Genomic DNA, 23411 nt, shown 5'->3' on the forward strand with positions numbered 1-23411 from the left:
CACTCCAACACTGGGCAGGACACAGGACTAAGGGCACTCATGGTGTCACAAGATGGCATAGGGTAATGGAGAGGAACAATAATGCTTCAGATGTCTGTGATGGTGTTTTAGGTACAATTCCTACAACATTTCTTTGAACTGCGTGAAAATCATTTGATCTAATGAATGATGTAAGCCTTTTCTACGAGAAATGACAATGGGACAAGGACAATGCAAAATATAAGTGATGATTTAGAACATAGAAATCAAGGTGCCTGAAGTTAGGATTTTCAATCCAAATTTTGGCTGTTAAATAAGTTTCCTAGTGTGTCTGGAATTTCTTGAGGTACCAGGACTGCAGTTGCTATCAGCTTCAGCAAGATTTATAGGCAATTGAAACTCTTGAGAATCAGATGACATTATTAATGATAATCAAGGTAGTAGTGACTGAGGACCAAGAAAGCACTGAGGAATTTGCAATCCAATATATGTTAGAGACAGTATAGAGAACAAGTATAACAACCAGAATGATTGAAACAAATGGCATATTTGTTCAAAAATCAATTTCCTTTTCATGTAGGAGAGAGAATAAGTGAAGGGTTGAATGATCAGTGAAAGAGGATAGGAAAGAAGAGGATAAAAAGGCAGATAGGAGGACTGAAAGGCTGAAAAAGATGGAAAGATTGAAATAAACAGCTTGTTGGCACAGGAAAAGTCCAGCAAAAAGCATAGACAGTTTTCTGAAGGTGCAGAAGTCCAAAGAGGTACATGTGTTGCTTGCCTTTCCTCATGGCAGTTAGCGCATATATATGTGTGCAGATAAATGATTTATTCGTGTCAGGTTAAAGAATATAATGCAAGCTTATCTTAATTTAAAGTGACACATACGTGCAACTTGATTAATCAGTACCATGGGAAAAGAAATCAAAGGTGGTTCATGTGACCTCTTCAGTGAGAGATTTTATAGTTTCTCTTGTAAGACTCTATGTAAATAGCTATATTTGCATAGTCCTCAGCACAGGAAAGACAGGGACCTGATGGAGTGTGTCCATAGGAGGGCCACAAAAAATGATCAGAGGGCTGGAACACCACTCCTGTGAGGAAAGGCTGGGAGAGTTGGGATTGTTCAGCCTGGAGAAGAGAAGGCTCTGGGGACACTTTACAGAAGCCTTTCAGTGCTTAAAGAGAGCCTAATAAGAAAGATAGGGACAGACTTTTTAGTTGCCTGTTGCAATAGAACCAGGGGCAATGGTTTTAAAATAAAAGTCAGTAGATTTAGACTAGTTATAAGGAGGGAATTTTTTACAATGAGGGTGGTGAAACACTGGAAAAGGTTGCCCAGAGAGGTAATAGATGCCACATCCCTGGAAACATTCCAGGTCAGGTTGGATGAGGCTCTGGGCAACCTGATCTGGTTGAAGATGCCCCTGCTTATTGCAGGGGGGTTGGACTAGATGACCTTTAGAAAGGTCCCTTCCAACCCAAACTATTCTATGATTCTATGATTCCCTTTTCATTCTGAGATAAAAACTTGTACATCAGTCTGAGATCTGTATATGGTATGCACTGGGTAGCACATATTTTTAGTTTCATTTCCAGAGAGCTTTGAAGGAATATGTGAGGTGGTGAGTGAGTTTGATTGCTGATTATGGGAGGATGGCAAGCTAAATATAAGGAGTGAGCCCACATGTGCCTACTTATAAACAACATTTTATGCAGCAGCTTTCTACTAGAGATTTTTATTTTTTCAAGAATTTCCATGAATATTGCAAAACAAATTTTAGACTGAATTGTTTTGTTTGCCTTTTTTTTTTTTTTTTTTTTCTCTCAAAGTTAAACGCCTTAAGAATTTTCTTAGGATAATTTGCAATGAACTTAAAGAGCATATCAGTTTCTTCTTTGATTTTAATCTGTAAGTAGGAAACGGGTCATAAACAGGATACAAATGTGAAAATAAAAATCTTGATCCCTAGTTACCTTAGTATGTTGAATATTTACTGTGATTAACCCTCTTCATTGCTTCTCACCATTGTACCCCATATATATTCCAAGAGTTTTGTCAAAGTTGAACTGAATAGGGTTTCCCATGTACCCACTTTTTGGTAGAAAAGCTGAAGTGAAGTACAAGGGCATAGAAACAGGAAAATAAAATGAGAATAAATCCAAATAAATCAATGCCGCCTTTCAAAACCATCACCTGTGAGAAACAGATCTTCAAGAGAAGGTTCACACAGCTAGTGTAATAGGCAGATTTCAGAGTGGTTATATGTGTTATCAGAATCTTTTGACCTGAACATCCTTTGGCCACTGAATTTTCTTAAGGGTGTCCAGAGAAATTACCTGCAGACTAAGACAACTAAGCAAAAACTGCAGAGCAATTTAATCCTTTTTATCTTCAAGATATTCTAAGTTGGTATAGGAGTATATATCTAGAAGTATATTCCTTTATTCTTTTGATTTCATTTGTGTCAGTAGCAATTCTGCATATAAGCTTAGGGCAGCACATAACCAAGGGAGTCCTACTTACCTCCTTGAGTTAATTTATTATGTGATTAATTCTGTTGTTACAATGAATATAGCCCCTTTTTACAGAAAGAAGCGAATTGTTATTAATTCCCTGACAACACTTTACATGAATCAAGTAGAATACTTTAACTACTAAGGTAGCTGTAATACACAGTTGCATTGGAGACCAATTGTAATGCAGTGCTTATTAACTTCCACTTCTGGCTAACATGTCCATGTGAATACCAAAAAGATTTACTAATGCTAATGCTCTTCATACAGCATGTTTCTAACAAAACTATATGTTAGTGCTCAGTCAATTGTATTCTAAGCCTTAGATACCCAAACCATAGAAAAGTTGACTAAAGCTTTAGAAATTCACATACCGCATGTATTGTAAAATACTTGTCACAAAATGATACTGGGTTTTGACCTGAATTAAGTGGTTACAAAAAAAAAAAAAAAAAAAAAAGAGTGACCTGAATAAGACTTAAAATTAAAGATGAAAATGAAGAACAAAATGAAAACAGCTTTCTTTTGAGAAAAGAAAAAGGATTGCTTATAATTACATTTAAATTATTTAAGCTTAGCATCCAAAACTCTCAAAATATGCAGTAAATGTTAAAGCACTAGATTACCACTCTTCTTTTGTTCTCCATAGCTGTATGCTAATCATTGTGCTGAGTGTGAACTGACTTTTTCCTCCTGTTATGATCAACCAAAGTCTTTGTTCAGGGAATGACCACATAATTACAGAGAAGAGTAAAGAATTCCCATAAATAATTTGTGCTCATTTCTCCCTGTTAAACCCATTTAACCCAGATGTATGTGCCTTGCTGACTTGCCTCAGAGACTTATATTTTCATTGGAAAAGTGGAATGCCCACCCTTCCTGTAGCTAATAACTTTTTATGGCTTCATTCTGTTGTCTAAACATCTCCCTGACTGTGACCAGTTCTCCTCCAAATCATAATAATTTGACATTATGAATAAAAGGACAAATGAACTCATTTTATGAAGTAATGGTCAAAAGGAGAGATATGAATTTTAAAAGTCATTGAACTATCAAAATGGAAAATTCTTTCTAGTAGCTGGAACCAATGTTGGGAGACAATTTAGCTTGTGATCCATGGAGGGCCAGAGGACCGCAAGAAATTCATTGTCACATCACAAGCTATTCCAGTTTAGCTACTACATCCCATTCTCATCACTTGAATACTCAGATCAAGCTTTATGTTCTTGGATCCTCTTCTAGGGTGAATGCTATGTTGTTCTTTGGTCATATGAAGGAAAACAAATGTGGTTTTCTAGTAGAACAGTAAATATGCTGTAAATTCCTTGTGTGTTTAAGGTTACGTTTTGATTTGCTCTCTTCTCCCTACCTTTAAGATTCACCGTGAGTATCCTCATAAAAATAAAATGCAAACCCACCAAGACTGATACGCTCTACAGTTTACCATATCTTAGTTGTCTGATATTAAATATCCTATAGAAAACCACCCCTATTTTTTTGAGTGTGAATATGTCCAAAAGAATGATTATAGCTGTAGATGGTGACTTAAAATCCAAATATGAATATTAAATTTCTCGGCATTTTTGAAGATCTGTGGTTGCCTGCTGCAGGAACATGCACATTACAGCCACCCTTCTGGTCAGCTGCATACCTGCTTTCAAATAAAAAGGTGCTACAATATAAAGTTTGGAATGGTGTTACTACACATGTTCTTATACTGTCTTTCCTTCCTTTGCTGCATTTTTTGCTTCTTTATCCCCACACAGTAGAGAGCAATTTCCTATTCACAAGTCTTAATAACTGACCAGCACCTTGGAAAATAAATGACTGTTTCTAAGTACTTGGCAGAGAAGAATCCTGTTGCTTGACAGGTGCCTGACTTCTCACATGCTGTAATCTACAAGGAGCAATACAGCTCTCAACTGATTTTTCTACTTGGGTGTTTCTCAACTTCAGATTTTTTTAACATATATGAATTCTCCCCACCTACTTCTCCCTCTCTTTCTCCAGACAAGTTGAAAATGAAAGATAGGTGATGTCAGGTTTTGACAGATGCGTTACTGCATGTTATATGTACACATTAAGCTATTTTTGTCTGATTTGTACAAACAGAGAGAGGTCTGGAAAATGTCTGTGTAATAAGAAAGCATTTGTATGTATACTTGTAAGGAGGATTATCCTGTGAGAATCTCCATATCCCATACATACATTAATGAAATTTGGAGTTAATTAAGACAGTATGAATGGGATTAATGTTATTAATTCTGGACATCTTCATTGCAGATTATGTCTAGATTATCTTTACAGTCAACAGAAAGGATTAGGAGCTGCTAGAATTCCATTTACTGCACTCTAGGGTAGGCATCTACCTGAGGACAAGACTAATTGAATCCTTGCCAACTTGATGGCTAAGAGTGGGCATTTTTTTAGGTGGCTCTGGTGTTCATATATGGCAGCATGTCCAGTTAAGATGTAGCAGATCAGAGCAAATCTCTGATCAGTCAAAGAGCCTTATCTCCAGCTGTGTCAGATACAGAAACAGGTCATGAAAAAAGTCAAAAGATGTGCCTGAGGCCTCAGCCATAGCGGAGCAAGTAACAAATAAACTAAGGCGGAGCCGAGGATACCCTTGGCTTCAGAATGATCACAGCAAACGTACGCCTGTATGGCACAAGCTAGAGAGAGAACTGAATGAGCATAATGTTGTCAAGGAGGGACTGGATGCCACCAACACCATGGAATCATAGAACCACTAGAACATTTAGGTGGGAAAGGACTTCTGGATGTCATCTCTAACCCATCCTCCAGATCATAGCCAGATGAACTTCCAAATTAGATCATATGGTTGATAATTATCATCATCTTCATGCTGATCAGTCTGTGGCTGGTGAAATAGGGCAAGGATGAGAGGAAGTCACCATCAGCAAGCACCTAGACTACATCCATGGGGATCTCAATTGCAATAGCCAGCAGATGCAGGAATATATGCAGAAATGGGGCAGTAGTACAAAGCACCAGAGCAGCTGCAACAGTGCAACTAAGGAGTGCAGAGGGAAGCTCTGAGCAAAGCCTGAGCCCCTCAGTATTGGCAAAGAGAAGGGTATGCAAGCACATGTTGTACTTAAAAGTTTTTTAAACAGAAGATAAGATCCTTCTCCCCTTCCCCACCTCTTCCAAAACTGCAGAATAGTTGCCAGTGGCAAATGTTGAGGCAAGTATTGGAACAAGCTGCAAGTACAATGACCCTTTATAAGATAAAGATCTGGCTATCTGTGTGTGAAACACGGTTGTTGGTAGGTACCATAAGTATGTCTTGCTTTGAAATGCAGATTATCCAAAAGCAAGAAACTTGCTTGCTTGCATTCTTTATGATTGTGACATTTTGGGAGCTGAAACAACTCTTGAGAAAAGCAAATTGACCACAATGCAGGTGGTATTAGGTTTCGTTAAAAGTTTTGTCTTGCAATTTATTTCTCCTGTTACCTTGGATCATTAATGTACAAACACGTTTAAACTAGACTAAGTACAGTATTCATCAACTGTACAGGGTATCTATCTTCTAATTTATCCCCAGAAAACAAGCCACTTGGAAACAATTAATTTTTACTATTTAGAATTTCTGACAATTACAATATGAGCTTACAGAGGGTATTTTGTCAAGGTCTGTTATTAACTGGGAGAAGTAAGAAACCTATCTAGAAAGATTTAACAACATTTTTTTTACTGTCATTATCTTTAGATTTTGAAATTGAAACTGTGACAAGGATGACTGAAAATGTGAATTCTACTGCTTTGGTTCAAAGTACTGAAAAGTTTCAGAAAATTAAATACAAAGTATAATTTATATATTAAACATTTCAGTCTGTGGCTGTTGTCAGTCAGCTGTTAGGCAAGAGAAAATAACCATACAGTGAATATGAGTAAATCTTTTGTATTTGGTGAAACAAGAATAGTAAAAAATGATTGAAGTGCAGGCAGATAAAAAGTCTGAATTTTAAGTTTTTTTTAAAAAATCTATCAATTGCAGAAATGGAAAATGTTTTTGTTGAAAGGCCTACCTTGCTTCAGAATTAGTCCAGAAGAGTTCCCTCAGGAAATAGCTGCTGATGAGAAATACAATATCCTTTGAGTTCTTTTACAATTAATCTTTATAATCACATGCTTCTATTTAACACATTAAAATACGAGTACCATTAATTATAAAATAAATATATTTTTTTCATTGGGGAGAATGTGATAAAACTCTACCATTATTAATTTTATGCTTTTTATTATTGAAAATTTTTACAGATATACATAGTGTGACACGGTGATTGGAGATTTAAGGACTATAGCATAACCAGCATTTTAGTGTTTAATGAAATTCTGGAAGTGATGCTAGTCTATTGCAGAATAAATGAGAATTTGACTACATGGGCTTGACTTGTAGGAATGTTGAATGCCTGCTTATAATGTGGAGATCAATCATCTCACACAGATTTATCAAAATACTGGAGTTCAGGAGCTGGAGGCACTTGGCACTTTGCTGTATCAAGCATATTCTCTGTGCCTCAACCTAGCAAGTACACAAAGAGTAAGCAAAGAAAGAAAACAGCATGTATGATCCTCGTGGCACAGCTCCTTATTTAAAACCTCCATAAGTAACACCTGGTAACTTCCAACTAAACCTGTCCTTAAGGCAGGTGTGCGTATGACAGACACGAAGCTCCGAGGGCTTCGCTACAGTAGCGGTGGGGCAGAGGACAGCCGTACAAACTCCAGGCACAGAGGAGGAGAAGCTGCAGTCCGAGATTGTTACCTGTGCTGCCAACGGGCAAACCAGCCAGAGGCACAGCTGCTGACCAGCATGTGTGTAGCTCTGGGCGAGACAGTGGCTGACGCTTCTGTTTGGGTTTGTAGTTAGGACATGTCATGTAAACGAGCTCAAGAGACAAAGGTTTTAGGTGGGCTGTTGAGCCTGGGGAAGGACTGAGGGTGCTACAGTGGACTACTGACGAGAGGGGAAAGAGAAAGAGGAGGTTTGACAATGCAGCAGAGAGGCACTTAATGGGCATATTTCCAGGAAGGAATGGAGAGAATGATGGACAAACATCTACGGGAATCATGCCTTGTTACTTCTGCTACCAGTGAAACAACACGCCAGTCAGATAAGAAAACCTAAGTCAAAAAGCAGTTCCGTGGCCACAGGTAGAGAGCTATGGATTACTGTTATGCTACTAAGAAAAAGAAAAAAAAAAACACAAACCAAACCCCAAAATAAGCAGTCCCATGCATGATGGAATGAATCCAGGCTTCAATGTGCTTTTCTGTTCAGAGCCTTGAAAGTCTGATAAATGTCAAGCATTTCAGCTCTCCTTGAATGAAGGTGTTAACAGAGATACTATCTACTATCCAGATTGTTTCTATGAAATTTGTAGGAGTTCAGTAACTTTGAAACTTGCCAATGGGCTTTAAGTTAAGCAGGCTGTAGAAATACAGTAAGGGAGGAACATGCAAGCACAGCAGGAACACTTAAGCCTTCAAGCTAAAAATGACCACCATACAATCTGAGCGGGTGTTATGGAAGATGGCATATTGACAGAATATTCAAAGTGTAAATACTATTACAAGCTATGCCTGATATCACAGAGGATGACACTGAAAATCAGGAGGCAACCCAGAATACCCCCCCCATATCTTTCTCATGTAGGCATGGGACGACATAAGTTTCAGCTGTGTGGGAGGTCACCTATTCAGCAGAAATATGGTTTCCTGAACATGCTAGTTTCCACCCACTGTCAACCACTAAACTACATTTATCAGTAGCACTGTGGTAAGCACTGTAGAGCTGACCAGAAGGGAATTTGGTCAGATATGACTATCAAGGTTAATAATAAACACATTCTTAAAAAATAAATGTACATACCAGTATGTCACATTGATGAATCACATGCTGAGCTGGTACGCAAATCCATGATTCATGACCAACTTTGATTTAACTCGATATGTTTCTAATTATACAAAGACTTTTCCTTTGCTTCTGCCCCTTGGAACACTAAAATAGCCCTTTAAAATCTCTAATACAAAATTACAGAAATATTTGAGTCATCATTTCTGAAATAACAGACATAAAATTATGATTCTCAAACTTCAAGAAACTGAATTTGATTAAACATTTTATTAACATACTGGGATTTGAACTGTAAAATGTGAAATGAATTCATAGTTACAGTTACCAATCTCTTTCTGCATCAACAGAAGTTATAGAAGATTATATATGTTTTACTTATGTATGGATTCCGTTTTCAATATAAAGTTATTTTCTGGACATAGTTATTTTAACAACAGAGTTACTCTGTGAAGAGTTTATTCATTCATATTGCAAACACTACAGTACCATGACATATTTTCAGATTCTAGAATAAATCTTCAGGCAAGGAGTTACGAGCAATATTGATCCTATTTTATGTCTGTTTTCAAGGAACTGCATAATTTCTCCGTGTCTTCCGATGCTTCACCATAAAGAGGATTTGGAAAAGAAGTAGCATTCACATATTCATTAAACGGATACTACAAGAAAAAACATAGAATGAAATTTAAAAGCCAAGTCATTCAATTAATTTGTTAGTATGGACATAAGAATGGCTGTAGATTCATTACAAAAGTAATGTATGATGTTAAGTTCAAAGAAAACTATACAATCTCTAAAATTTTTAGACCATATTTTCAGCTGATAAAAATTAGCATAGCTATACTGGAACCATTATTTGCCATATACACCTGATCAAGTAATTTAATCTTCTCCTGTATCTGTTCCTACCTTTTTTTACTTGTCTCCAGAGCTCTTGCTCTAATACACATGTAGTGTTATTTTGTGAGAGTCTCTGTACAATAGTGCAATTGCAGTGGGTCACTAATTTTGGTAGATGGAATTGTAATTCAAATGACTGGTTCTAATTTTCTTAAATGAAGAAAGAAGTAATATGAACTCTTCAGGTAAGGACTTCTGTAGTTCTAAACATTTTCTTCAGCATCTGCCTTACTGTAAAGTGTTGAATTACTGTATGCTGTAACAAGTAGCTACAGTAACCAACATTAATGAAATTGCTATTATGAGGTCTTTGTCAGCCAGTCCAACCCTCGCCATCTTTCTCAGATTTCCAGAGGTGCTAACAGTATGAGTTGCCATATGCCACTGACTTTAAGTGACTTTTTTCCCTTTCCTCTGCAAATTAATTTTATTTAATCACATATCTTACTTTAGAAGAAAAATGTGTTATTACATACCTCATGCCAGGGAGAAACACTGATTTGAACAGCGGGTGAGGTGGCATACCCAGGAGACTATAAAAAGGAAAAAACTGCTTCAGAATATTTTTGGTGAGCTGCAAATAATATTCTGAAAATATCCTTCCATGTGACAGAGTAACAAATTCTATGGATTCAAAACTACGAGGCAATATTACAGTTGAGTGTGTGGCAATGATAAGCCTGCATGTTGAGAAAGATGCCCACAAGTGCTTGTGATTATTCAGCTGGAGGCAAGAGCTGTTGCTTGTGTTTCACCATATCTTCTGGTTGGTGATGCACCATTCAGATTTAAGGCTCATCAGACTCAGAGAAAACTCACAACTCTTGGTTTCCCTTTTAAAGGCAGAATTAGTGGAAACACGTATTTTCCCAATCTTGAACAAAAGAGAAGAAATTCTGGTACAGCCCTGGACTTCAATCACAGTGCCTGGGGCTGTCTTCTATGAAAATGCCTCTCCTGACACTGTGCTTCTGTTTTTCAACTTGCTATTAAATAAAGCCTGTCAGGAATCTATTTCAACTCAAACAAAAATGTCCTGATAAATTGGACATGATTGTGATGGGAATGTTTCCAACTTGGAGCTCTCACAAACCCCAACCTGTAAGTGAATTAATTTGATCTAATGTCTCTAAAATCAGGTGTAAGGAACCTTTTATAGAAAGTAAATGGCATGTCATAGTTAATCCTATTCAAAGCTGCAGTGGAATCTTATATTACTGACTGTGGAAAGGACAAGGAAGTTTTATTTTCTATTTCCAAACAAGCCTAGTTCTTTCAGTGCTAATAAGGGTTATATCAAATGAGGGTAGTAATGCTATTTTAATTTTTTTTCCCCTTCTTTTAACTCCAAGATGCTCTTTCTGTATTATTTTCAGTGATACATCACATAGCAGAGACAGCTGCATTTTAAGTCAATTATATCTCTCTTGTTAAATGTAAAACATAGATTTTAGTTACCACTGTTATTTGGTAATTAAATCTTGCTTTGAAGTCCCTTGCTGCAATATGTTAACTTTTAGATATATATTTTATTCACAAATTTATTTGTTACTCTACCAGTCTCTTAGTTATGATCAACAAATGGTGACCAAGTGTTTGTTTAGTGTCAAGGTGAACTTTACAGCAATGGGAGTAATAAGGCACATTTAAGGTATTGTGAAGTATTATAAACTATGTTATTAAAGTTAAGCGAGTGTGCAAAGGCAACTTAGGTGCTGAATCATGCATGTGTTTTTGTTATTGGTGGTGTTTTTTTGTTGTTGGGTATTTGCTTTGTATTTTTTTTTCTTTCCAGAAGCCAAAGGAGACAAGTCCCAGTGAGCTTTTTCTTCTGTATGTCTGGCTAAATATTTCATCCAAACCTCTTTTTTCTCAGATTCAGTAGCCTACAGTCAGTATTAGTTATAAACATCAAGATGTTCTCAAACCAGCTGATTTCAAAACTGTGTATGTTTTGAAAACGTACTGGAACTGGTCTGAGTGCTGCAGCAATTATTTCATAAAAATGCTTTTATTAAATAGCATTCAGTGATGGAATAAACTGTTTTAATGGAAGAATTATTTGAGGACTACAGTCTCACATTTTTCTGGGTGTATACAAGCAGCTATTGCTACTTACCTTTACTTTCCCAGATGAACTGAGGCCTTCGTACAATGGATTGGCAAATGAAGCATTGGTTTCCTCCAGTTTTCTTGAAAAGTCAAGCAAACAACAAAACCACCCACAATATTACACAGGGTGTCAAAGAACCAAACCACTTCAGGTTGAAAAGACTTGAGTCAAAAAACATACATGGGTAGATATATTTCTGACTGAGCTCTACTCGAATGAAATTAAAACAATGTTCTGTGTACATTGTATGTAAGTTAAAATAGCACATTTTCATTCATTGCTGCTGAAAAATATATGCTTATGGATATGCACAGAGTTATTTGGTATTCATAAAATGCAGATACAATGCTATACATTAAATAAAGCATGTTATTAGCTTAAAAGTTGCATTACTATAATTTGTTTGCATGTGATGAGATCATGTTCTTTCTGTGTTTTGCTACTATCCCATTAGCAATTCAGTAATTAACATGGTCTTAGGCTCCAAGATCAAGAAAGTGTTAGGTATTTCATTTTTACAAGAACTCTTTTTTCCCAATGAATTAAGAAAGAACTTGCATTTGAGGTCGAAATCATCAGAATTCATTTTAAAGCTATAGAAGCTCCCTGTATGTTTTGCTACAGAGCCAGAAATATTTAAAGAATCACTGGAGTTATTGGAATGCAAAGGTTTCCTGAATGAACGCAATGCCTTAAGCAATTTATACCAGCAGCATAGGATAAATTTTACTAATTATGGGTCATTTGTCCATTATCTTAGGTAGAAATTTAAGGATATGCTTTCCTCACAGAGGCCTTCAAATATTCTTTTTTTTTTGGACATGCTTATGACCTATGCAGCTAATTTCATTAATTCTGTGAAAACAAAGGATGTTTGGGGGTGGAACTTTCTATCTACATCTAATCTATTTTTCCATATAGATGTCTGGTTGCTAATATTCTACAATGCTTCAAATAATCAAAACTGTTCCAATGTTATATAAACAAACAGCTGCATTAGTTAAAATTACTGAGGCGTGAAGCAGAAGCACACTTCCTTTTTTTTAATCTTTGCTTTTGAAGAGATGCATTTAGTTGTTTTTGGTTTTTTGCTGATGCTTTCATGAATAAAAGCATATACATGCCTTTGTGTACATAGAAAGCTATGTTTGTACATGAGTCTAAAATAAAAAGTTCCCTAAAGCTAATACTCAATGATTAAGAGATGGATTTTCTTGTATTAAAAAGTGTTTCTATCCCAAAGCTGCTCCTACAGCGGGTTTAAGCAGTGTCTCCCTAGGAATGATAAGACAGGCTCTGTGTTACTGTGGCAGGCAGGTCTGAGGGGACAAGAGCAGTCACAGAAACACAGCCAGTGGAGATGCTGAGTAGGGAAGCTGTTGTTCCTCAGGGAAAGCCACAAGGGTGACTCACCACGTGATTTGTTCTGCAAAGAACTAACCCAAGAATGGATGCTTAGGAGGAAGGCACAGGTAGGCCACAGAAATATATCACCTTATGAGTTAAATAAGAGCAAGAGCATAAGTTTGGGTTTTAGACTAAACCGGACATGTCTCCTTAAAACCTTTCACAGCAAGACTGCCAGAAACTAACTCCTTCTAATGCCACTCTCATAATTCAGTTTGATTACCTGACACAATGATGTGGAAAGCTGAGTATTTGAAGCTGTTGATTTGTTCATTTGATCTTAATCTTAACTGTACTAAATCATGATATTCCATGCTTTTAGTTAGTTTAGTGAAGCTATAATATATTAGGTTATTTATATGCTCCTAAGTGTGTATTTGCATACTAATCCTCCTGAATAAAGTCCACAAGATGTACACAGAATCGATTTTTTCCTCTAAAATCACACCATAGCTCACAAAACCTGAGGCAACAAGCAAACTCAGATAAGAAGTTTTCAAGGAGCATGGCTCTGCTTCTAAACTAGTGCCCAAAGGGCCAGATTTGCATGCCTTAATTTTGGTGTCTCATTTAGACATCACAACCCAACTGTATGGCCTAACAGCATGACACAGAATTAAACACATCAGTTCTGCTTACAGTCAGTGGAGACACTTCTAAAGGGCAACACGTCATACAGTTCACAGTGGAAATTGCCTTTACTGTGCCAATGGGAAATTGTAAGGATAGGGACTGATTCTTTTTCATCCCTCACTCCCCATTGAACTTAAGCAATTTGTGCAAGACATATATTGCTTATTTGGGCAAGAACATGCAAGAACACCTAGGTCTGTTGTGAGGGCAGGAAGGACGCAGAACACAGATCTCCAGCCTACTCTGCCAGCAGGATAACTTACCAGCAGGATACTGTGTCAAACTGTGGGCACTAAAAAGAGTGCTGGCTGAGTCCATCGCTGTGTCTGTGGTTGCTGTGTTTAGTGCTGAAATTGGTCCTGTCTATGTGTGTAAGGTTTTCTCAAGCACGAAAATTGAGTCTTGTTTGGGTTGTCCAGTAGATTTCAGGTGTTCCTCCACTTTAGGTCTGAATCATGAAAGAGCACATGAAGTTGGGCACCTAATCTTAGGAACTATTGCAATTTTATGGCCCCAAATATGGGTACTGGTTGAATTTATGTACCCCAGATTTAGGTGAAGTGGAGAATGAGCTTTCTTAATTTTTCTTCTGTTCTTAGGATCCTTTTTTCCAAAGCGGGGCTTTGGAAGCCACCTTGAATATATTACCTTACATGTAACATATATGTTACACGTATATGCACATAGATACATAACTATGAATGCATTTATACAAACAAATGTATGGTTACACACTCTTTGTGAATGTAGCAAGCAATTCTTCCTAAGGGATGCCAATAATTATCCTTACAAATTACTGAAGTATTTTTGAATGACTTAGAAGACCTCAAAGAATACACGAGTGAAAATTCAATCACATCTTTCCACACGTGCTATAATCTACCAGTTGGATAAGGTGGTAACTGCCTGAAGAAGCCTGTTCTTGGGAACTGAGATGACATATTCCCGTTACTTTACATGTTGTGCATACATCCCTAGAAGTAAAGACAACACATTAGATCTTTAGTTAATTAGAAATACAAAGCTTTCCTTATTAGAGGAAAGCAATGGTATGCCCACTCCAGTACTCTGTCACCAGTACAGATACAGGTGAGGAAAGCAGGAAAGTGCAGTATTAGTCAGTGGGGCGATTGTTGCCATCTGGCCATCACTTTATATCCGATTTTAAACTGCTTGATTGGGTAGTTTAACTATAACGTATTGCAGTGGCTTGAGTTAAGCTCATTCTTGCAGTGCTTGCTGTGAGATAAGTGAAACCTTGTCCTGATAGAAAATGATAGCTTATTGCTACAGTAAAAAACAACATGGCCATCACAAGGTCTTATGGTGGGGAGGAAGTTATGTAAGTGTTACCCCTATACAGTAAAGGTAAAGATAACTTATCACTCCCCAAAATTATGGTTCAAAATAATAAATTAGTGTGAAATGGTTTTAAAACTCATTTATGAAGAAAAGCCATAAATGCCGAGTTCAGAAGACTGTAACAAACAAGGAATAATTAGGGTTAAAAATGCCAGGCTTAGGTTGGTTTAGAAAAAAAAAAAAAAAAAAAAAAAAGAATGAACATGTTGGTAAGAAAACTCAGAGAGAACTGGGTTTTCTAACATAACCAGAAATACCACAATAGGAAAGGAGAGGATTATTCATCTTGGAATGAGGTCACATGGGTCATAGCTTTGCTAAGCTCATCTGCATTCTTCAGTAGCAAAAACTACTGCCTTGTCATGGGTTTCTCCACTACAGCTTCACAGAGCTGGGAGAAAGTTGTATGCTCCACAAATTACCCGCCAGTGTATAAAGAGTCTGCTAAGTAACATCATGATTTTTAACAGAAAATTGAAGTATCAAGATTTCATTCATTTGGCAGCAACAGCTCAGAATTTTGTATCTTTCAATGAAAAAAACCAAATATTTATTTTAGACAGTGCACAAATTTGTAGGAAATCCTAGAAGGATGTTTATCATCAGGTCCATAAAAACAATGACAAGATCCTAGTGGGCCAATGGTTGAATTTCAATTAAGATACTAATAATCCCTTAGAAGAATTCTTTATAGATGTTCTACAGCTTCTGTTCTAAACAGAAACTATAACTCAAGTTCTCAATTTCCAAAGCATTTATAAAACCTTTTTAAACCAAATTTATGTTTCCAGAAGTAGGATAATTTTTGCACATCCCACAGAAGAAACGGGAGGTGTGAGGCTAGGAAGGCAGACTTTCCAAAAGCTGTATTTAGAATCATCTACAAGTTGGATGCTTGATTAGGTTGTTAATATGCTGCTTGAGCTTCCAAGGTCTGCACTTTGTACCTTTTGAGTCACTTTAGGAAATCTGATTATTTTATTTTTTGAAAAAAACCACTGATCTTGCAGGCTATAGGCCGAGAGTTTTGCTCTGTTTCAGCATGTCAGCTCTTGTTTCTTTGCAGCCTTTCCTATCTGGTGGCTGTGAGATGTGCATTTCAGAAAAACTGAATTCTGACTATAGCACTAAGTTTCATCCTTCAGAAAAAAAATGTTCTACGGAAGAAGGAATGAATTAGGATAGCAGCATTAGACTAATAAAACAACCCCCAAAAAACAGTTACGGCTGCTGCTTCCTAGTTTTGTTTTTCTTTTTCTCATAAAACTTAACTTTTTTCTCTCATTCTACAAGAACAGCCTTTGTCTCCATTCCAGTTCACAAGCTGAAAATGGTTCAATAAATGTTGTTCTATTGTCATTCTGTTTGTCACTTTGGGTTATAGCAACAGAGGCATAGTCAGCAATGACCTCTGGCAGTCCTTCAGATCCACTTGGAGAGCCTCCCCTGGAATATGCTATGTGTTCCCCCAAACCAGACCTCCAGAAGGGTATGGTCTAATTGGAGAAAGTCCTGGCAACAGCAACTGGGAATCATCATAATTGTAAGGAAACCTTAACCATGGAGAAAGGCTGAAAGCACTGAGCTTGTTCAGCCTACACAGAGCAGCCTGTAAGGAGGCATGACAACTGCCTTCAAGTACAGAAAAAGCTTTTTGCAAGGAGGAAGGGAATGATCTGTTCTTGTCCATGGTGAATAGGAATGAACTTACATTGTAAACAGACATATCAGCAGTTAGCAAAAAAATCTCTAACAGCGAACTTTCTTTCCACCTAGGGTACCAAGATTGCCTGAGGATGCCATCAAATTCATGTTGCTAGAGGTCTTTCAGTGCAAACCCAGCAGCGATGCAACTGAGTCTGTCCTGTGGCAGGATGAAAAATGGCCTCTGTGGGTCCTGTTTTCCCATGATTTTCTATCATTTTAAGATATTTTCTCAGAGCACCTCAGTTTTTCACACTGCGGCCTGTGTGGTAAGATACATTATGGATATACTTTGGAAAATTTAATATTCTGTGTTCATTTTGACTGACAGGACTGATAACAGCTGTGGTACATTAGCATTGCAGCTGATGGCACAGATCAAGAATAGGAAACAAACAAACTGAAAGGATCCGAGGGCACTGCTTTGGAAGCAATAACAAAGAAGCATAGCTTAGCTGGGCTTTCTGCTCACTTTTCACATTTTGACTTTTTAAAGTAAACTGAAGCATGAGAAGGCAGCTACAACAAAATGGAAGCTAAAATGAAGCTTTGTTTCTATTTGGTCAATAAGGACAGATGACACTGAAGGAGTGGAGTAACTGGCAGCCTTCCCTTCTGGACTAGAAAACGATATCTCTGGAGTATGAACATGAAGGTGAGAAACTTACAAGCTTCCTCTGATTTGGGATTTCTATACAAAAGTTTCACATATCCCCAAATGGGAGCTGGGAAGTAACTTGTGTATCTGAATGCCACCGTGATAATGAAGTACACTGCTGCCAAGCCATGTGGTGGGCTGCTCCTGTCCATTAGGAAGCAAACATGACTGCCAGTGACTCCTGCTCAGGCACTGAGCAGTTCAAAGCCTGCAGGTCAGAGATTAAATTCTTGCAAAGGAAGGAGAAGAAGGAGAGAGCAAAGGGGAAGCAGGACATTCTTTCTGAGCTGAAAGGAGGCGTTAAGGCACTATCAATCTTGCCAGTGATGAAAAAGAGGGACATATGTAACTCAGATTCTCACCGCTGTCAGTGACCTCTTAGAAATTATCTAAGGGGTCATCAGCATAGCACTACTGCCTGCTACCTGGTTTTCTGGGGAAAAAAAATGTTTTATTGGGCTCTGAAGCTTCTCCAGCTCTTGTGCACATCCCTGTGCTATTACCATTGAGGCACAGAAGGATTCCATTTTAAAATGTCCTGGAAGCTAGCACCTATAACTGTTAATGTGCCTCTGGAGTACCATCTGCCAATGCCTGCATGTGTGGTTCTCTACCTGTAAGGAGAAAGAAAGCACTAATAGAAATTATAAAAAATAGCTAGCAGAATGATTTAACAAGAGGCAGTAAATATGGACTCAAGTGTGTGAAAGCTTCCCTGCGAAAGAATGGCCAAGCACGCACTCCTAGAGTGCCTCCAGTGCCTAATGACTTTAAGAAAACAACACGACCTAGGAAGGATAAAAGTGGACAGCCTTTTGCAAAGGCAAAAAGCCTTTGAAGTGAAAATGAATTGTAGGAAAGTATCATTCATGTGCACGGTTAAATTTCTGTAATTCATCAAATCCCCTTAAAAAAAAAAAAAAGGAGTAAAACCTCATGCCTCTGTGTGGTGCTGTCACATTGTACATTTTACAGACTTATGCAAACACAAGTCACTTCTTATTCTAAAGCCTTATCTTAAAGATTCAAATTTCAGCATGATAACATTGGCTGCATTTTGACTACTCACTTCTGATTGCTGATTAAGCAGTTAAGGAGTAACTTGCCTTAACTTATTACTGTTTCCTGCTGTGATTTTTGTTAGATCATGCTAGACACTAAGTAGTTGAAGAGGGAAGAGACAAACTGCCTGGATGAGTTTTACCTTCTCAGATTCAAAGTTTCAAATTTCATTGTTTTCACAATTTCAAATTGTCATTTATTAGCTCGATTATTTCTTGGTAAGATGCCTATAAAATACACTCTAACTTACATGTGATTAAAAACAATGAAAGTAAAAAAAAAAAAAATTCTGTACCACGGGCAAAATGATTTGACAATCTTAGCCATCCTAACAGACAAAACTTGGAACCACAAAAATTTCCATCATCATAATTTACCTTTTTGGCAGCTCCAGTGAAAACAATCAAGACCAGAATGAGCTTTGCTGTTTAAACTACCTAACTCTCTGGTTTACAGCTCTGATTCTTTTCATGTCAGGGCTGTAATATTTTCTTAGTGCCATAGCAAGAAGATCCTCATGCATCTCTGTTTTATTACATACTTAATAGGACACTTAAATGTTTGGCGACATATTGCAACAGGGCATCTTTTCATGTACAAAAAAGACTATTCTTTTTAACATGTATAATTACAAGAAAGGAAAAAACATTCCTTGAATACAGGTACGGGGGTAGAATAGAAGTGGATGGCAGTGCACAAACCCTTGAGAAGACATTTATACAAAAAAAAAGGTAAAAGGGACTGTTTAGCGCGCAGGAGAAATAGCATAAGAAAAACCAATAATTTGTTGATTAAAACAGCACCAAGCATGTTTTGAGAAAAAATATTAGACTTTTTTTTTCAAAAATATTAATAAAGGAAATTCAATCAGCTCTTACAGTACAACTAATCTTGCACTTCTGAGGTGTCTTTCCATATGTGTACTTGATTAGGTTGTATAAATGTGAATTAAAGTCTTAAAGCCCCTATGAAGTAAGATAAGGAAATGCTGTTATTCCCATTTTACAGAAGAATAAGGAGACATGAAGTAGGTGAAGCTATGCACTCAATTAACAGTAGCTCAACCACTAAATGTTCCTGCTTCAACATTTTGCTTCTGTGTCCATAGACAATTCTACCTGTCAGGGGTAGCATGCAGTGTTAAGAGATGTGTCAGCAGGAATAATGTCAGGATAGGGGCCTGCACAGTTTAGTAGATAGTTTGGGAGATAACAACATTCCCAAAGAAAGAAAGGTCTATAGAAGAGCACAAGTTTAAAGGAAAATAGGCAGTTTTGAAGATTAATTCTAGAGAAGAAAATGGGGGTGAGGGAAATTAACAACATGAAAATGGACAAGGCAATGCACAACAGGAATTGCTGAAAGAGAGGAAGGGACAGTGATAGGTATTTGCTGACAGAGTGTGATCTAGCAGAGTAAGTCAAGAGATGGACAGAAAATAAATACAAGTGTTAGAGGAAAATAAGAAAGCCAAAAAAATTTTTTGTAATCTTAAATGAGGGAGGAGAGAGAAAGCAAAGATTATCAGAGGGATGACAGAAAGGGTTAGGAAATATATATGTGAAATAATTAACTGTCAATCTAAGGCACATCTTAACTTCTGAAGTCAAATTACTGGATGAAGATATCTCTAGTACTACTAGTACTGTTATTCAAGGCACTTGAAATAAATTTTGAAATAAACCACCACCAATTTTGCCGATTTTCTTTTTCCTTTACTGAAGATGCACTATATGCAGTATGATGTCAGAAGATAATTTAGTTGCTATTTGCACAGTACTAATAGCAAGCATCGTACTGGATGGAAGAAATATATATTAAAAGAAAAATAAATCATCAGCTACAGCACTCATTCACCACAAGTAAGACAGGTCCTTGAACCACAAGCCAAGAGGTCCATACTGGGGTGATCCTAGTGCAAGACAGCAGTATTGGATAATGGGTGTGAGACAAAGAGGTAGGGAAAATGGGTGGAAGGAATAGATAAGGTGACGTTGGTGAGACACATCTTAAGAGTCACTGACTAAGACGACTAATACAGCATTAAAACAGAAAGTCAGATTGTGAATGTGTCTGTAGTAACTAAAGGAGAGAGGGCAAACATTATGGTTTGTAAAAAAAGGTCACATAATTCTGCAGTCTTACCATTTGATTTTTTTCTAATGTATTAAAGCTTTTTATGAAACCCCTAATAATTTAAAGCAGAAAAAACCCACTTTTATTTCACTCAGTTATCACAGGGCAAGTTCTCAGCCGTGTGTAAATATTGAAATATTTAGGGCAAAAATGTCCCACCTGGTGCATGTGGCACTCAGTAGCTTCAGGAAGAGCTGTGAATCTTCCTTTAAGAAACCAATTTTGCATCGGAGGTTTTGAGAAACCATAAATACTTCCTATTTTTTGCATTTAATCATCATGTTCAAAAATCAGGGCTACTGCTGTTAAGATGGATAAATGATGAACTTTATAATTTAAGAATAATCATACAACATTACAATCAAAACATTCTGAGCTGTCAAGCCAAACCCCATTTTTTCCACACTGGGGTCCACTAAGGCCAGCTTTTGTTGCAAAGCTAGGTTTTGTGTTTAGTGTTGCATATGAAGGCAAACGGACTGTGGGGAGATTTAAAAGTTGAAACCAATGAGACTGGGCAGTTAGCCACTGCTTTGTACCACATTTGTGTCTGCTTTACACAAAATAAAAGTTTTACTTACGTTTCTGACGCTTTCTTCTTTGAAAGGAAATACAAGGCAACAGCTGTAATTTTAATCAACAAGAAACTGATACCCAACCCAATCCAAATATCTGCAAAATCAGAGCAAAGACAGAAATAAGTAAAAGGAAACACTCAAATAATGAATCGAAAAATATTTCTTTCTATTTACAGACCCACCATTTTGAAGGAGACTTGATGTTGGAGGCTTAGCACTTATGTGGCAACGGTTTCCTTTCCATTCTTTTCCACATCTGTGAATAAAATAACAATTTTTGAAAAATGAAGAAGCGAGGATCATAAACAGTGACAAGCACACGAGAAATGCAAATCCTTTTGAGCACTTCTGCCAGTGACTAAAGCTCACTCAGGGATCACAAAGAGCAGCATCAAATTTAATAGAATGAAATGTGAGAAATACACAGAACAAACCTAAGAGAGAGAAAAATAACAGAACAAAATTCAAAGATTAGAATTGGCTGCCTTGTCAATGTTGCCATCATATTTTCCAACAGTAAAATAAATATTACTAATTTCACTGTTATCTTCCATGTGAGGGTTCAATACATTTCTGAGCTGAGGATTTGGGACCCCAATACAGAAAAAGATACACAATTAGAGATGTGAAATATGTTTTTCTCCTCCACCTAATCTGTGTCTCTCTTGTTTTTCTATTTTCTTGTAAAAATTATATGCCTTCAACAAATAGCTCTTGATAACCAAAGCACTACATCTGAGCTAACAACTGCAGCCATATCACATTATGCTAAATTTACTGCTTGGTTCAAATCCAGTCTTGATTTGAAGTAACCAAAATACAAACAATCTGAGACAAACTTTGATATTTTACTTTACACTTGTTGCTTAACAGTTAATGAGTCACAAAAAGAAGTGTGCATCATTTCCCACTTCAATTTATCTGGATATAGCTCTCGGCTACTTGCTTTTATTGTGGCCTTCTCCATTGGAATGAAGGGACCCTGGACATCCAGGTGTGGGTTGGCTCCCTCTGCTGAGATGGGTGCTGTTTGGAGCACCCCAGGGAGCCCTTCTGGGTATGCCAGGGATTCTCAAAATGGCTGTAGGCACCTGGATTTACAAATCCTAAATGATGACTAGTGTAAAGGGTTGTTAGAGGGATAGCTACGTATTGACATCTGAATTTCAAGCACCCCATTTGATGAGCTGAACACGCTGAGTGTCACACTGGAATGACTTTACCAACTTTTCAGTTGTCTGCATGGCTCGTGGTTTATGAATTATAAAGCTTCACAAATTTTCCACTTTTTTTGTTTTTTAAAGGAGCATCAGAAAGAAGTGATGGTAGTAAAACCATTTCAGTCCTATTAATGTCAAATGAATAAGAAGTTAGTTTCATTTCTCATGATTTCTCTTGACAGTTTCACAAACTATTAATGTGGGGTGGACATCAAGGTGTATATTGTGTTGCTTTCTTACCGTAACGCCAACACCACATCTTTTTCATAGACACCAATTTTCAGAAAATAATTTCTGTGTTGTAATTGTAGTTTCTTCTCCTGCCCTTAAATGTATAATACAAAATCTTACATATACACAATCAAATCTTTATATTAAGGCTATTTTATTTCAACATCTAAGTGAGAACTGGTGTTTGTCATGGGTTAGCAGATGGTATTGCATATGTGCCTTATCCTAGCAGTTGCACACTGAGTTAACTGAGGCACTTTGGAGGGAGAGGAGTATATTGTTTTCCCAGAAAATGACTGAGCGTGATGGATGTAGGGAGAGGAAGGGTAGGATGATAGGACCAGCAAGCATCTGTCTGCAACCTCAATGAAATTTAGGGGAATTCTGAAAGGATCAGGGCATGTTGGAAAGCAGATCTATATCCCAGTCTCAGACATGACAGGAGGCAAGTGACTTCACTAAAGTCTGAAAGAGGCTGATGAGGGATTTGTTGCAACTCAGTAGACCATTGAAAAGTAGTGGGCAGAGAACCTGCCATGAGGGAAGTACCAGCTGTACTTGAACACAGTGAGCAGAACGAGATTGATTTAACCCATTTTACCCCAAAGACCTGAGTTTTCTTTGGTTAAAGGCTTACCTTGTTCAAGGTTACTAATTGGTATATTAATGAGTCCTAGGTTTAAAGACTGGAGCCAGCAGTATATTCTGACATGCTCGTTTTAAGGAAAAAGTGGCATGATTTCATCTGACAGCTCTGGCTAAGCTGGAGACCTGTTGTATTCAGTGACTGAAAATACCTGGTCCCTTCTGTTCTCCTCCTTCTTCAGCATACTACAAAAAATCATGTAATTCATAAACTGTTCTTTTATGCAGACTGATGATTTTATACAAATGTCAAATTGCTGTTGAGTTCATACTGAGCCCTGTGGATCCATGTAGAAACACTGCAATCTGATGGTAATCACCCATCAAAATAATTTTCTGATTGCTCTCCATTATATAATTTCCTTTCTCTCCATTT

General features: G+C 37.3%; 1 protein-coding gene across 1 annotated transcript in view; it reads right to left on the minus strand.

Moving 5' to 3' along the window:
* Positions 1–774: 774 nt before the first annotated feature.
* MALRD1 (MAM and LDL receptor class A domain containing 1) overlaps positions 775–23411 on the minus strand; it is a 298926-nt gene continuing 276289 nt past the window's right edge. Inside the window, exons 36-40 of the mRNA XM_080382356.1 lie at positions 21122–21195; positions 20943–21033; positions 11406–11478; positions 9763–9819; positions 775–9045 (exon numbers count right to left, since the gene is read on the minus strand). Coding sequence (XP_080238482.1) covers positions 8935–9045; positions 9763–9819; positions 11406–11478; positions 20943–21033; positions 21122–21195 — 406 coding nt within the window. The 3' untranslated portion in view covers positions 775–8934. The remainder of the gene's footprint in view (positions 9046–9762; positions 9820–11405; positions 11479–20942; positions 21034–21121; positions 21196–23411) is intronic.

This window comes from Falco punctatus, assembly GCF_963210335.1.
Source record: "Falco punctatus genome assembly, chromosome: 4".
NCBI classification, from domain to species: domain Eukaryota; kingdom Metazoa; phylum Chordata; class Aves; order Falconiformes; family Falconidae; genus Falco; species Falco punctatus.